An 11,881-nucleotide genomic window follows, 5' to 3' on the forward strand; every position below is an offset into this window, starting at 1 on the left:
TGGCACGTCCCCCGCAGTTCTATATATGGGCTGCCCTCTCCGGCCGGTGGCACCGGGATCTCAAGTGACAGCGGGGAGGGACGGGGGGACTATTTTTAGCCCCTGAATGGATCTGAGCCGGAGCCGGGCTCTGCCCCCGGCCAGGGGACGGCATCATGTTGTGCTGGGAGGGCTCTCCTGCGGGGCTGCGCGAATGGCTCCATCCCCGCCCGGGGCTGGGGGACAGGTAGGACGGCCTTTGTCACCTCCCGGGCCTTTGTCACCTCCCGGGCCTTTGTCACCTCCCGGGCCTTTGTCCCCTCCCGCTGCTCCCGCTGCCGCATGCCCCGGGCTGTGCTGCTGCCAGGCTGGGCGTGCTCGGGGTGCTCGGGGCTTGGGGACGCTCGGGACATCCCCGCCGGGTTTAGGGGGGCTTGTAGGCAAAACGGGTAGGAAAGGGGGGTGTGGGGTGTGATGCTGCTGTGGAGAGAATCCCAAACCTTTGCAGCTCTGGGGAGCACCCCAAAGCCCCAGTGCAGCCCTGGGGACAATCCCAAACTCTTTGTGCAGCCCTGGGGACAATCCCAAAGCCCCAGTGCAGCCCTGGGGACAATTCCAAAGCCCCTGTGAAGCTCTGGGACAATCCCAAACTCTTTGTGCAGCCCTGGGGACAATCCCAAAGCCCCAGTGCAGCCCTGGGGACAATTCCAAAGCCCCTGTGAAGCTCTGGGACAATCCCAAAGCCCCAGTGCAGCTCTGGGGACAATCCCAAAGCCCCTGTGCAGCCCTGGGGACAATCCCAAAGTCTTTGTGCAGCCCTGGGGACAATCCCAAAGCCCCTGTGAAGCTCTGGGACAATCCCAAAGCCCCTGTGCAGCCCTGGGGACAATCCCAAAGTCTTTGTGCAGCCCTGGGGACAATCCCAAAGCCCCTGTGAAGCTCTGGGACAATCCCAAAGCCCCTGTGCAGCTGTGGGGACAATCCCAAAGTCTTTGTGCAGCCCTGGGACAATCCCAAAGCCCCAGTGCAGCTCTGGGGACAATCCCAAAGCCCCAGTGCAGCTCTGGGGAGCAGAGGCAGCGGGGACCGGAGGGGTGGCAGTGGCTTCTCCCACTGCTGGCTGGCTCATGCTCCTGCTGAGGTCGCCAGGGGCCGGGATTTCCAGCTGGAAACGGGCGAGGATGAGCAGATGGAAGGGAGGACGTGGGAGGAAGGGCCGGGGGCACGCAGCCCTGCCTGACGCGCGGCCGCTCCCCTGCGCAGGCATGGATAACTTCGAGTACAGCATCCAGCTGAACGACCGCGAGTGGGCCGAGTTCCTGCGGGCGTCCGAGGAGTGCAGCCTGGCGCCGGCCTCGCTGGCCACGGCCGAGGAGCAGAGCCTCAGTGACATTGAGCCCGGGGACGGCCGGGGCCGGGACCGTCCCCGCGGCACGGCCGGCGTGCCCGCAGCGCGGCCGGGCACCGAGCCAGCGCCGGGCACGGCCGGCCCGGCCCCTCGCGGGGACACCGGCGACACCGGCGAGCGCGGGCACGGCTCGGCGCCGCTGGCGGGCAGCGAGGACGAAGCGGAGCGGGGCTCGGCGGGCACGTTCCCGTGCCCGGCGGCCGCTGCCATGCCCAGCGCCCAGCGGAGGCTGCCGGCGCAGGGCGGCCCCGGGCAGGACGCGGCGGCCGGGGGCGGCCGGGCCGCGGAGCCCCCCGGAGCCCCCGAGCACGGCGGGGACGCGGCAGGGGGACGAGCCCCGCCGGCAGAGCCGGGAGCGGCGGCACGGCCGGCGACGGTGGCACAGCCGGAGGCTCCAGCAGCCTCTGCCCCCGCGGAGGGAGCGGCCGGGAAAAGCGCTGCCCCCGCCGGGCCCGGGCTGCGGGGACCCGCCGGGGACCCCCCGAGCCCGTCCCCGGGCGCGGGGCCCAGGCTGGCACCGGAGGAGGAGAAGGCGGGCACGGAGCCGAGCTCCCCGGGCGGATCCCCCGGCGTGGTGCGGCCCAAGGTGCCGGCGCAGCCCAGGAAGAGCCGCAAGCAGCGCGGAGCCGGCGGCCCCGAGGGGGACAGGGACCCCGCGGCGGCTGCCGCCGGGAAGGCACCTCCGGGCTCCCCGGTGTCCCCTCGGAAGGGCAGAGGGAAGGACAAGGGGGCCAAGGCAGCGCTGGCGAGGCTGGGCAGCGAGGAGGCGGCGGAGAACAAGCGGGCGCTGCCCGGCCCCGGCGCGGACGGCGGCGATGCCCCAAAGCCGCGGGGGAAGGAGCCGGGGGCGCAGGGCCCCGCGAAGGCGAAGGCCACCAAGCCCCCAAAGGCAGGGCAGGCCGCTGGCTTGGGCGTACGTGACAGTGTCCCAGCGGTCCCTGGCGACGGAGCCGCGGCTCCTCCAGGAGAGGCGAGCCAGGAGATGCCAGGGAAGCCATTCCAGCCCGGGAACGTGGCAGAGTTCGGAGGGAATGCTGCTGAGGGGGCTGGGGGGGAGCCTGCTGCTGAGATCCCTGGAATTGCTGCTGCTGAGATCCCTGGAATTGCTGCTGCTGAGATCCCTGGAATTGCTGCTGCTGAGATCCCTGGAATTGCTGCTCCTGAGATCCCTGGAATTGCTGTTGGTGAGACCTCCAGGAAGTCTGGAGCTGAGATTCCCAGGAAGCCCTCAGAGACCCCTGAGGTTCCTGCAGCTGGGATCCCTTGGAAGCCTGCAGCTGTGATTCCCAGGAAACCTGTACCCGAAATCCCTTGGGAGCCTGCAGCTGGGATCCCCAGGACTCCTGCAGCTGAGTTCCCCAGGATCCCTGCCGTTGAGATTCCCAGGATTCCTGCAGCTGAGTTCCCCAGGATCCCTGCCATTGAGATCCCGTGTGAGCCTGCAGCTGAGATCCCCAGGATCCCTGCCATTGAGATCCCGTGTGAGCCTGCAGCTGAGATCCCCAGGATCCCTGCCATTGAGATCCCGTGTGAGCCTTTAGGTGGGATCCCCACAGTTCCTGGGGCCAGGATCCCCACGGTTCCTGCAGTTGGGATCCCCACAATTCCTGCAGTTGGGATCCCCACGGTTCCTGCAGTTGGGATCCCCACGGTTCCTGCAGCTGGGATCCCCACGGTTCCTGCAGTTGGGATCCCCACAATTCCTGCAGTTGGGATCCCCACGGTTCCTGCAGTTGGGATCCCCACGGTTCCTGGGGCCAGGATCCCTTGGGAAGCTGCGGCTGAGCTGCCCAGGGCCGTGAGCCCGCTGGGCTTTGCTGCCGGGGCCCCTGGCAAGCCCAGCTGCCTGGATGTGACCTGGCCCGAGATGTACGAGTACCTGTTCTGCGATTCCCAGGAGGAGGAGGAGCTGGGCAGCTCCCTGGAGGGCCGCAAATCCCCCTTGCAGGGGGACATCTCCTGGCCGGAACTCTACGAGTATTTTTTCACCGAGCCAGAAGGAAGCAGGAAAAGAGGCAAAGCTAAAGACAGGAAAAGGAAGAAGCTGAGAGGCCTGGAGCGCCCCGGGCTGCACAAGGAGGCTCGCAGCTCCGCTCCAGGCGAGGACACCGTGGTTCTCTCAGTCCCCGACGTGTACGAACACTTCCTCCCAGAGACAGCCCCCAACAGGATGGGCTGGAGAGGGATTTTCTCCGCGGCTCCGGCCTCCGAGGTGAAGAAAGCTGTGAGGGCTTTGAGCTCCCTGCTGCAGAGGCAGGTCCAGCTGGGAGGAGGCCAAGCCTCCACCTCCCAGGCCCTGGTGCCCAGGAGATGCGGAGAGGAGCTCGCCCTGGTCCCGCTGGGAGGAGCCCAGGTGTGGCCAGAAGATGCAGATGGGGCCGTGGCACTGAGAGGTAAATGCTGTGTCCCCCGCAGGGACACGTCCCAGGCTGTGTCCCCCTGGCTGTCCTTTGGGTGCTCCCTCTGTCCCCCGGGCTTCTCCCTTGGGATGCTCCTCTCTGTCCCGTGCCAAGCCAGTGCTCCTGGCCAGGTCCCCCACATGGGCAGGGAATGTGGGACTGTAAAACCCACCCTGAGCAGAAAAACATCCCCTGGAGACCTCAGAAGTCACCTGAACATTGCCTGTTCCCGGGGCGGGTGGGAGAAATGGGAATAAAGGGGAGGTTTGATCCACCAGGACAGGCAGGGGGTTGTCTGTGAGCTTCAAAGATGCTCGGAGCCTCAGAGTTAATATTAAACCCAAACAATGAGGGAGCCGTCCCACAGTGAGCCTCAACCTCGAGCTTCCAGTCTGTTTGCACGGAGAAAAACCCCTTTGAGGTGGTCACGGCTAATTAATAAGCCAGCTTTAATTAAAAGCCTGATCAAATGAATAGGAGCCAAAGGAACCTGGTCTCCAGCTGTTGCAGGCTGGAGCAGGGAATGCAGAGATCTCTTCATCCTGGGGGGAGGCAGGAGAGGGGTGGGATGCCCGCAGGGTGCTGAGCACTCTCGGGTGCTGTCCTGGAGCTGGGGGTGCCCGGGGACACGGGTGACAGGAAGGGACCTCGCCTGTGGCCCCAGCAATTGCTCTGTCCCAAATCTCCCCAGACCCAATTCCAGCCACCACAGCGGGCTGGGGAGACCTGCAGGGAGGCGGTGAGGCAGCCTGGGGTGGTTTGACAAACATTTCCTTGGGGTTTTTAACCAAGTGCAGGCCTGAGGGGGTGACAAATGTGCCACCGTCCTTTGGGATTGCACAGAGCCCGAACGGACCCCTCCAGTGCCACCTCTGGTGCCAAAGCACCTTCAGGGGTGATTCCCCGGGGATTTGCTGTGTGGAGGGAGGGGTGGCAGGGGTGGCACAGAGCCCCGAGCTCGTGCTCCTCTCGCAGAGGGGTGGCAGGGGTGGCAGGGGTGGCACAGAGCCCCCGAGCTCGTGCTCCTCTCGCAGAGGGGTGGCAGGGGTGGCACAGAGCCCCCGAGCTCGTGCTCCTCTCGTGGAGGGGTGGCAGGGGTGGCACAGAGCCCCCAAACTCGTGCTCCTCTCGCAGAGGGGTGGCAGGGGTGGCACAGAGCCCCGAGCTCGTGCTCCTCTCGTGGCAGGAGCAGCAGAGGAGCCCCGGGTGCTGAGCCACAAGGACATGTGCCTCGTCTTCTGCGCCTTCGCCTCCTGGGCCGTGAAGACATCTGACCTGCAGGCTCCGGATGCCTGGAAGACCAGTACGTGCAGTGCCCGCCCGGAGAGGGCTGGGGAGGGCTCTGGGGGACGCCTGGCAGGGAGGGAAAACGGGATATTTACACCTGCAGTGCCTGTGGGGAGCTGCAGCCTCTTCCTGCTCTTCCAAAGCTGTTTCTGAGCCTTTCCTCTCCTCTGATCCCGACTCCTGCTCACGGTTTTGTGCTTTCCCCGCAAAGCAGCTGCTGGCTGGAGCCGAGCCTGGTCCTGCTCCATCCAGCCCCTGGCAGGGCTCGGTTTGTCAGGACCTGCAGAGAGCAGGTTTAGATTCCCTCATCCCAGCAGGAGCAAAATTCCCGACAAAATTCTCACAGCAAGGCCAAGTGTGGCTGGGATCTTTTGTCCACAGCCAAAGCTGAGATGAAACCTTCATCCAGCACCAAAATTCCTGCGTTTTTCTGATGTGCTCAGAAGGTTTAACCTTCTCCCAGAAGAGGAGCCATCATCATCCTGCCCTTCCAGAGCAGCATTCCCAATCCTGCCCTGCAGAGCCCTGCCATGGGAAGCAATTCCAGGATCGAAGCTTCCTGCTGCTCTCCAGGCCAGGAATGTTCCCTGCCGAGGTCAGGGAATAGCTGCTGAGCTGAGGCTGCTCGCTGCCCCCACCGGCAGCAGCTCCCGGCCTGCTCCATCCTGCTGAGGTTTTGGGATAGAGGAGGGCCCGGAGAGGTGTGGAAAGGGGGATGCACTCCTCTCCATCCTGCTGAGGTTTTTGGGATGGAGGAGGGCCCGGAGAGGTGTGGAAAGGGGGATGCACTCCTCTCTGTCCTGCTGAGGTTTTTGGGATGGAGGAGAGCCTGGAGAGGTGTGGAAAGGGGGATGCGCTCCTCTCTGTCCTGCTGAGGTTTTTGGGATGGAGGAGGGCCCAGAGAGGTGTGGAAAGGGGGATGCGCTCCTCTCTGTCCGGCTGAGGTTTTGGGATGGAGGAGGGCCCGGAGAGGTGTGGAAAGGGGGATGCACTCCTCTCTGTCCGGCTGAGGTTTTGGATGGAGGGGGATGCGCTCCTCGCTCCTCGTGCCCCGGGGTGCGATAACGAGGGGAGGGAGGCAGGAGCAGCTCCCAGCCCGGAGCTGCCCTTCTCTCCTGACAGGCTGGGTTTAAATTCCACCAGCACATAAATCAGAACCCGGCCTGCACTGAAAGTGTGAGGTCCAAAACCGTGCTTGGATTCCTGGTTTTGCTCAGGAATCAAGGGAGCTTAATGTCCCTTATAAACCAAATCGAAAACACTGTGCAAGTACAGAGTTCATGTTTCACCCCCTTTAGTGAAATCACTTTCTTGTGTAGTTACATTTTTTGATTCAGGGTTTTGGATATTTTCTGCTTTGGGCTGGGACCAGAAAATCCCCAGAAAATCCCCAAAATGGGATTTTTTCTTGGTGTCCTCCTGGCCCAAAGAGAAGCAGGAAATGAAGGTGCTGTCCTGAAGTCCTGGTGGGATTTTCCTGGTGTGTCTTTCTCTCACCCAAGATCAAATTTCCAACCAGTCCGTGAAATCCCCATCTGGATCTGGGACTCCAACCAATCCATGAAATCTGGATCTGGGTACCCACCCCATCCACTAAATCTCCCTCTGGATCTCTGTATCCAAGCACTGCCCGCTCCAGCGGAGCCTGCTGGGCATTTCCCTGCAAATTCCCTTTTTTTAGGGCGTGGAGCATCCCACGCCCGCAGCCCCCGGGGCTGGCGGTGGCCGTGGGCAGCCGGGAGCCGATTCCGTGCGCTGGGGATGCACGGCGAGGGCGGGAGGGGAGGGGAGGGAGGGGAGCGACCCCCGCGCCCCACGGAGCAGTTTGGGAGCCCAGGGCCGGGAGGAGCACCCGCAGTGACGGTGGGAACGTTTTGGGCTCTTTTCCAGTGTTCCTGGCGAGCTTTGGCACCCTCTCGGCCATCCGCTACTTCCGAAGGCAGGTCAGGGAAGGGCAGCCCCGGACTTAACCCCGGCCGGAGCCGCTGCCCGGGCCCGGGGCTTCGTTGTGGGCAGCGGGAGGAGCCTGGAGCCAGCGCCAGGAGCTTCCCCGGCCCGGCCCCGGCGGGACAGGACGGCACCGGCAGCGGGACCTCCCGAGCTGACGGTAGGAGCGGGCAGGGCCGGCTCTGCCCTGCCCGGCGGTGATGCCCGGCGCTGCCCCGCTGGAGTCCCCGGCACAGGGAGAGGAACCTCGAGGGTGGCACGGGAGGGAGGCACTGAGGCAGCGGGGCAGCGCCCATCCCGACGAAAGAGCCGGGATGTCTCTGGAGGAGCTTCGGGAAGGGCTCGGCTGCGGCCGGGCTGGGCGGCGGCGCCGGGGGATGCAGGGACCGCCGGGGGATGCGGGAGCCGCCGGGGGATGCGGGAGCCGCCGGGGGATGCAGGGACCGCCGGGGGATGCGGGAGCGACCGGGGGATGCAGGAGCCGCCGGGGGATGCGGGAGCGACCGGGGGATGCGGGAGCGACCGGGGGATGCAGGAGCCGCCGGGGGATGCGGGAGCGACCGGGGGATGCGGGAGCCGCCGGGGGATGCGGGAGCCACCGGGGGATGCGGGGGACGCCGCCTCGGCGGAGCCCGGCGCTCCCGTCGCCGCTCGGATCGCTCCCGTCGCCGCTCGGATCGCTCCCGTCGCGCTCGATCTCTTGGATTTCAGCCCAAAATGGCCCAGCTCGGTGGCAGCAGCGCGGGGATGAGGTTTCTGTCGCACGGCTCCGTCCCGGGGACAGCAGCAGGGGACGGGCGGGGGTCGCACGGGGGAAGGGGCAGCCGGGGAGGGTCCCACAGGGTGGGGAAGGGCAGCAGGGAGAGGGGCTGAGCTCGGGGAAGCCTCAGGAAAGAGGGACGGGAGGATGTTGGAGAGGAGGGAGAAGGAGGTGGGCAGGTTCGGCTGTGCCAGGCAGCAGGGAAATGTCTGACTGAATATTTCATTTATTTCCTTTCGTGCCTCCCATCCTAGAGAGGCACAACTGCCTGGGGAGACGTGGGGTGAGGGGAGGGTGGGAGCCGTGGGGCTGGGGAGCGGAATGGGATGGAATGGCTCCGTTCCCTCTCCCCAGGGCCTCCCTCCCCACTCCAGGGCATTGCTCAGGAGGGATTTGCTCCCCTCACAGCCCGGTGACAGCTCCGGTGCGGGACTGGGACCCACGGGGGCTCTGCCCTGCCTTTGTGCGGTGGCAGCAGACAGGGGGGTTCCTCGAGGTTCCTCTCCCGCTGCTGGGGGTGCCAGAGGCTCTGGGGGTGCAGGCTGGGCTGGAGGCCGGGGTGCTGCTGGCAGGAGGGCACAGCGAGGTCGGGGACGGGAGCTGGAGCTGGACAGGCTCTGCATGGCCTGGAGCAGCTGGGCACCCCTGAGGGGGCTTCTGTGAGGAGGAGAGCGGATGGAACGTGCTGGAAGCTTCTAATAAAGCTCTGTCTCATTCACTGCCTCTCTGTCCGTCCCTCTGTCTGGGGGGAGGCCTTAGGGGCTTTGCAGGAGGATAAACCACTGCCCCGCGGGGCTGTGTGGGGCCAGAGCTGCCGGAGCTGCCGGGTTTGGAGCCCTGGGGACAGAGCGGGCAGGGGCACGGGGCAGTGTCCCCGGGGCAGTGTCCCCAGTCCTGGTCCTGCCCCTCTGAGGCTGTCCCAGGGCACCAGCAGCCCCATCCCCGGATCCCTCCTGGCTCAGGAGCTCTGGGCAGCTGCTCTGAACAGATCAGGGGCAGCAGGAACGGCCTCCATCCCCTCCCTGCTGCCCCATCCCGCTGTGGAGCTGCGTCCTCAGCAGGGCTGGCAACCCCTGGGGTTAATCCTTTATCCAGGAGCTCCTGGAGCTGCGTCCTCAGCAGGGCTGGGAACCCCTGGGGTTAACCCTTCTTTATCCAGGAGCTCCTGGAGCTGCTCCTCAGCTGGGAACCCCTGGGGTTAACCCTTCTTTATCCAGGAGCTCCTGGAGCTGCGTCCTCAGCAGGGCTGGGAACCCCTGGGGTTAATCCTTTATCCAGGAGCTCCTGGAGCTGCTCCTCAGCTGGGAACCCCTGGGGTTAATCCAGGAGCTCCTGGAGCTGCTCCTCAGCTGGGAACCCCTGGGGTTAATCCTTTATCCAGGAGCTCCTGGAGCTGCTCCTCAGCTGGGAACCCCTGGGGTTAATCCTTTATCCAGGAGCTCCTGGAGCTGCTCCTCAGCTGGGAACCCCTGGGGTTAAGCCTGGCCTGAGAGATTCTCGGCTGTCCCAGGGATTGAGTATTGACCCAACCTGGGGGGGTTTCTGGCTGACAAACCCTTGACTGAAAACACTCCTGGTGCACGGCCTGCTCCAGGGACAGGAACGGGACAGGAACGGGACAGGAACGGGACAGGGATGGGACAGGAATGGGGCAGGGATGGGACAGGGATGGGACGGGGAGGGGACAGGGATGGGACAGGGAGGGGACAGGGGGGACAGTGAGGACAGGGGGACAGTGAAGACAGGGGGACAGGGGGGACAGTGGGGACAGTGGGGACAGTGGGGACAGTGGGGACAGTGAAGACAGGGGGACAGGGGGGACAGTGGGGACAGTGGGGACAGTGGGGACAGTGAAGACAGGGGGACAGGGGGGACAGTGGGGACAGTGGGGACAGTGGGGACAGGGGGACAGGGGGGACAGTGAGGACAGGGGGACAGTGACTCCTGGCTGTCCCTGAGCCGCTCCAGCAGGGAAAGGCTCGGTGCCCCCAAATTTTCCCCCACTGCCCCCTGCCTGTACCCCAGGGTGCTCTGGGGTGACAGGGGTGCCCGTCTCCCTTTGCTGCCTGGTTTTTGGTGTGTGACCCTGCAAGGCAGGGCCCGGGAGGTGCCAGCAGGACTCGGCACCAGAGAGGTGCCAGCAGGTCACAGGTGCCCTCCACGCTGCCGTGATCACCCTGGCAGGAAGGAGAGCATGGCATGAACGTTTGAGGAGCTGCAGGCTCCCAGCTGGAGCAGGAGCAGAAGGAATTGCTGAAAGGTCCTGCTGGTCTCGGGGGTCTGGGAGCCTCTGCCCCGCTCTGGGATTATTCTCCGACCTTCCCCGCTCTCCTCTGCCTCGCCGGGGATGTTTCACCCACGGCCAAAGCGGAGATGAAACCTCGCCAATTCAATATACCCAAGGATCTCTCCCGGCCAAAGCTGCCGGGGCAGAGGGGTTTTGCCCTCCCGCGGGCAGCCGGGACCTCGCGGCTGGCCCGGGCTGGGCACGGTGCCATCCTGCCCGCCGCCCCTCGCTGTGCCCGCACGTCGCTGCCCCGGCAGTGCCAGGCTGCTGGAAGAGTCAGGCAGGGGCGGCCGGGGAGCCGCGGATCCTCCAGCAGAGCCAGGGCCGGCCCCGGCCCGGAACGCCTCGGCCGCAGCAGCGCCTGCCCTGGGAATTTGGATTTTCCTTCCTGGGAATTCTCCTTCCTGGGAATTCTCCTTCCCTCGGAATTTCCTTCCTGGGAATTCTCCTTCCTGGGAATTCTCCTTCCCTGGGAATTTCCTTCCTGGGAATTCTCCTTCCCTGGGAATTCTCCTTCCCTGGGAATTTCCTTCCTGGGAATTCTCCTTCCCTCGGAATTCTCCTTCCCTCGGAATTCTCCTTCCCTGGGAATTTCCTTCCTGGGAATTCTCCTTCCCTGGGAATTTCCTTCCTGGGAATTCTCCTTCCCTGGGAATTCTCCTTCCCTGAGAATTTTCCTTCCCTTTGGATTTTCCTTCCCTTTGGATTTTCCTTCCCTCGGAATTCTCCTTCCCTTTGGATTTTCCTTCCCTTGGAATTTTCCTTCTCTCAGACTTTTCCTTCACTCTGAATTTTCTTTCACTCGGATTTTTTTCACTCAGATTTTTTTTCACTCGGATTTTCCTTTCACTTGGGTTTTTTTCACTCAGATTTTTTTCACTGGGCACACTCAGGAGCCTGGAAATCCTCCTGGGCACACTCAGGGGTGTGGAAATCCTCCCGGGCACACTCGGGAGCCTGGAAATCCTCCTGGGCACACTCAGGGGTGTGGAAATCCTCCCGGGCACACTCGGGAGCCTGGAAATCCTCCCCAGAGCCCCAGGGCAGCAGCGATGGGCAGAGCTTCACCTCCATGGCAGCAGAGGATGGCAAAGAGAGGGAAATGATCCCAGGGGATGCACGCTGGGATTGTCCAACCTGGCAGGAATCCACGGGGAACTTTAATACCAACAGGAAGGGGATCTCCCCCTCTGATCATCGCAGGTGTTGCTGTTGCAAATCAATTAAAATATGACGGTGACCTCAGCGTGTTCACTCCCAGAACATTTGGGATGTCCCCTAGCACGGTTTAGCTCGGAATAAATCCATCTTTTGGGTGTTATCAGATAGAAATCCTCCCCAAAACAGAGCAAACCTGAGAGAAAACAGCAACAGCTCCGAGGCCCGAAGCCACGCGCTCCTGAAGGTGTTTTACAGAACTGAACACCAGCCACAGCTAGAAAATTAAACAGCTCTTCAAGTCAGCCACATTTACATTTAAATACACAGAACCCACTGAGCCTTTACCCGTAAACTGTGTTGGGTGCCCCCCGAAAAGCCCGAAATGACAAGCAGAGATACTCAAGTACAGATGGCCGTGCTTGCAGCACAGAAAGAACCGAAGCAGAGGTTCCGCCGAGGTTGCTCTGCTTGGTCTGCAGCCTCTGCAGGGAGCCAAGGGGGAAACGTTGGCATTTGCTGCTGACCCCCAAAGGCTGCAGAACAACCCCGGGATGTTCCTCGGCCGGGCTCCGCAGGGACCCCCTGGCACTGCCCGGGCACCGTGGCACTCCTGCAGCTTCTCCCGGGGCATTTCCTCCCCTCCTTGCCTGGAC

General features: G+C 63.8%; 1 protein-coding gene across 1 annotated transcript; it reads left to right on the forward strand.

Annotated features, from left to right (window-relative positions):
- The first annotated feature begins 1,207 nt into the window (after window positions 1–1,207).
- PERM1 (PPARGC1 and ESRR induced regulator, muscle 1) lies at window positions 1,208–7,148 on the forward strand. The gene is made up of 3 exons (XM_077788239.1): window positions 1,208–3,780; window positions 4,973–5,089; window positions 6,964–7,148. The coding sequence occupies exons 1-3, from the start codon at window positions 1,245–1,247 to the stop codon at window positions 7,041–7,043; spliced, it is 2,733 nt and encodes a 910-aa protein (XP_077644365.1). The 5' UTR covers window positions 1,208–1,244; the 3' UTR covers window positions 7,044–7,148.
- Window positions 7,149–11,881: the final 4,733 nt, after the last annotated feature.

The sequence above is a fragment of the Lonchura striata genome, chromosome 24, assembly GCF_046129695.1.
Source record: "Lonchura striata isolate bLonStr1 chromosome 24, bLonStr1.mat, whole genome shotgun sequence".
Lineage (NCBI taxonomy): Eukaryota > Metazoa > Chordata > Aves > Passeriformes > Estrildidae > Lonchura > Lonchura striata.

Bases quoted from the DNA above. Each gene is read 5' to 3' on its own strand.
- PERM1 (XM_077788239.1), top strand. From the start codon at position 1,245: ATGGATAACTTCGAGTACAGCATCCAGCTGAACGACCGCGAGTGGGCC. The intron at 3,781-4,972 runs GTAAATGCTGTG...CTCTCGTGGCAG, and splicing joins TGGGGCCGTGGCACTGAGAG to GAGCAGCAGAGGAGCCCCGG. The intron at 5,090-6,963 runs GTACGTGCAGTG...GCTCTTTTCCAG, and splicing joins TCCGGATGCCTGGAAGACCA to TGTTCCTGGCGAGCTTTGGC.